The sequence below is a fragment of the Triticum dicoccoides genome, unplaced genomic scaffold (assembly GCF_002162155.2).
Source record: "Triticum dicoccoides isolate Atlit2015 ecotype Zavitan unplaced genomic scaffold, WEW_v2.0 scaffold118820, whole genome shotgun sequence".
In the NCBI taxonomy this organism is placed as follows: domain Eukaryota; kingdom Viridiplantae; phylum Streptophyta; class Magnoliopsida; order Poales; family Poaceae; genus Triticum; species Triticum dicoccoides.
In genome coordinates, this window is record NW_021182786.1 from 1 (window position 1) to 2627 (window position 2627).

Sequence of the window (2627 nt, forward strand, 5' to 3'; positions counted from 1 at the left end):
GCTGTTGTTTCTGTAGAGAAAGATAGAAGGCTGATTTACAGAAGCATTAATGCTATAACATACTTTTTCGGTTTGTTTTAATGATATCAATCTGTTATGATACAAATAGGGAAACATGAATTGTTCGAAATATTATTATCAAAGGGCTGAATCATTAGTCTTTCTTGTTTCAGGCAACAGTTTTGTACAAGTCTGTTGCTGAGAGGGGCCCCTGGAGCTCGATGTCTAGGTGGGCTCTAGAATCTTATTTAAAAGGCGACATAGGGAAGGCATTGCTCTTATATTCTAGAATGGCAGATCTTGGGTACGAGGTTGCCCAAAGCAATGCCGCCTGGATTCTTGATAGATATGGCGATGAACATATTTGCATGGGAGAATCTGGCTTCTGTTCAGATATGGAAAGACATCTCCGTGCACATGCTTTGTGGTGGCAAGCATCTGAGCAGGGTAATGAGCATGCTGCTCTGTTGATTGGCGATGCCTACTACTATGGCCGGGTATGTGAAATGGTCCTTACTGTTAGTTGGTATAACACGTTTCTCAAGTACCCTCTTGATCCTATCTAGATGATTGCAGGCTTCTGCTAAAATTACTTAACAAATTCACATAAAGCACCATATGTTGTAGGCTAATATTATATGTTGGAGATCTGGTCCTCATTTTTTGTTTCTTTCTCTTAGTATGATTACTACAGATTGTTAAAAACATGGTAAACAATAATATAAAGTGCCTTAGGTTTGTGTTCTGAATTTTGAAAAGAATATGGAGTTTATGTGGCACCAATACAAGCCATATGTTTGCACGCAATATAAGCCATCTGTCTCTATGAAGTTATGCACTTGTACATAATGTCTTTTGAGAGGGACCAACTGTCATGTTTGATGAGACAACTTCTCCAAAACCACTATTTGGATAACTAAGTAAAATATATGGCTTCTAAAATAAATTCACACATGAGATGTATTTGAAAACGGGATGCGCCTGCAACATAGTTGTGGAGTCTGGTTTTGCTTCTAAATTTGCTTTTGCATTTCAGAGGTACTAGGGGGCTGTGCGCTCTCTCGAGACTTTTCATAGTATCATTGCTGAAATCACATATTGAATCTGTCCTGTGTTACAGGGTGTAGGGAGGGACTATGAGCGTGCAGCAGAGGCATATATGCATGCTCAATCACAGTCTAATGCCCAGGCCATGTTTAACCTTGGGTACATGCACGAGCACGGTCATGGACTTCCCCTTGATCTGCACTTGGCAAAAAGATATTATGATCAGGCTGTGGAGGTGGATTCAGCAGCTAAGCTTCCTGTCATGCTCGCACTAACTAGTCTATGGATAAGGAAAAACTATGCTGGCAGTTTTATGGTAAGACATTATTTTCTCTTTGTATGGCTTAGTTGCATACAAGAAATAGGAAGTATCTGTATAGTTCACTTGTAGGTGTTTTCAAGTTCGTTTCCTTGTATGGTAATTTCTGTTGCCGTTTAAGCAGCTATTTATTTGGAAATCATATGCAATGAACCGTAGCATCGTCCAAACATAAGTTAATTTTTAGTTTTGAAATACCATGTTTGCAGCAATTCACAAACTGCCTCAGGCTTCAGTCTGTGCTTCTAAGCTTTTGATTTCTTTACCACCTCTAGTTCTCAGTTACCTGGAGTTATGCTCTTTCAAGATTGACACTACATATGCCAACTTGTCTGTTCATCCCTAGCCACCTGCTAGTTGATGTCTGCCTTTTGTTCTTACTATGCATGTCGTATTGAGTATTGCAATCATGCTAGATTGTTGTACTCCTTGCAGTTGGCATCTAAATCTTTATTATTTCAGGTTAATTTTATCGACTCGCTGCCAGAGATGTATCCTGTAGTTGAGGAATGGGTGGAAGATGTCCTGATGGATGAAGGGAACGCAACAATATTGACTCTATTTGCTTGCCTTGTAACTGTCCTGTACTTGAGAGAGCGTCAGAGGCGTCAAGTGGTTGCAGACAACCCCCAACAGCCTGACGGTGCACCCAACTAATGCCAGATGAGGGGGCCTATGCAATGTGATTGGTTGAGGTACATATGGCTGTTTATTCTCAGTTTTAGCGTCCAAGTTTTTGTTGAAAAGCGGGAAGTGATGAAATGAAATGCTCATACTGGACTGGAGTCCTACAAGCGTGGAATGCTAATGGCTTTCTGAGGACAAAGCGTGTAAAACCGTGGCCAAGCCTAGACAACATTTGTATACCAAACTGACTAGGATATGAACTGGGTCGTAGATGTATGATATTGAGAGATGTTGTTGTTCCAGGTGAAAATTCACCATTCCTGACGTAGACATGTGCCTGTAAAAGTGTTGAAGAGTTTTTAAGAGCGCTTGTGTTACTTGGAACGTGCTAGTTCTGATGGTGTGTGCCTTGCACATCCTGTCTGCCTCCATGTTTTGTCCGCGTTTCTGGATGCAGCCTCGGAACTTTTAACTGGAGCCGATCATGAGCTGCTGACCAGAAACTTTCGCATGCGCGCAATGAAGCAATGCATGCATCAAATTTTCATCCATAGCCTGGTACACTTCACAGGCACAGCGGCCAATCTCTCTAATATCGCGATATTTCAAGCTGACAGAATCTGGAAGGATACCG

The 2627-nt window shown here is 41.3% G+C and overlaps 1 protein-coding gene across 1 annotated transcript; it reads left to right on the top strand.

Moving 5' to 3' along the window:
* Nucleotides 1-152: 152 nt before the first annotated feature.
* LOC119343198 (ERAD-associated E3 ubiquitin-protein ligase component HRD3-like) lies at nucleotides 153-2377 on the top strand. The gene is made up of 3 exons (XM_037614310.1): nucleotides 153-497; nucleotides 1121-1363; nucleotides 1829-2377. The coding sequence occupies exons 1-3, from the start codon at nucleotides 222-224 to the stop codon at nucleotides 2021-2023; spliced, it is 714 nt and encodes a 237-aa protein (XP_037470207.1). The 5' UTR covers nucleotides 153-221; the 3' UTR covers nucleotides 2024-2377.
* Nucleotides 2378-2627: the final 250 nt, after the last annotated feature.

Bases quoted from the DNA above. Each gene is read 5' to 3' on its own strand.
- LOC119343198 (XM_037614310.1), top strand. From the start codon at position 222: ATGTCTAGGTGGGCTCTAGAATCTTATTTAAAAGGCGACATAGGGAAG. The intron at 498-1,120 runs GTATGTGAAATG...CCTGTGTTACAG, and splicing joins ATGCCTACTACTATGGCCGG to GGTGTAGGGAGGGACTATGA. The intron at 1,364-1,828 runs GTAAGACATTAT...TTATTATTTCAG, and splicing joins ACTATGCTGGCAGTTTTATG to GTTAATTTTATCGACTCGCT.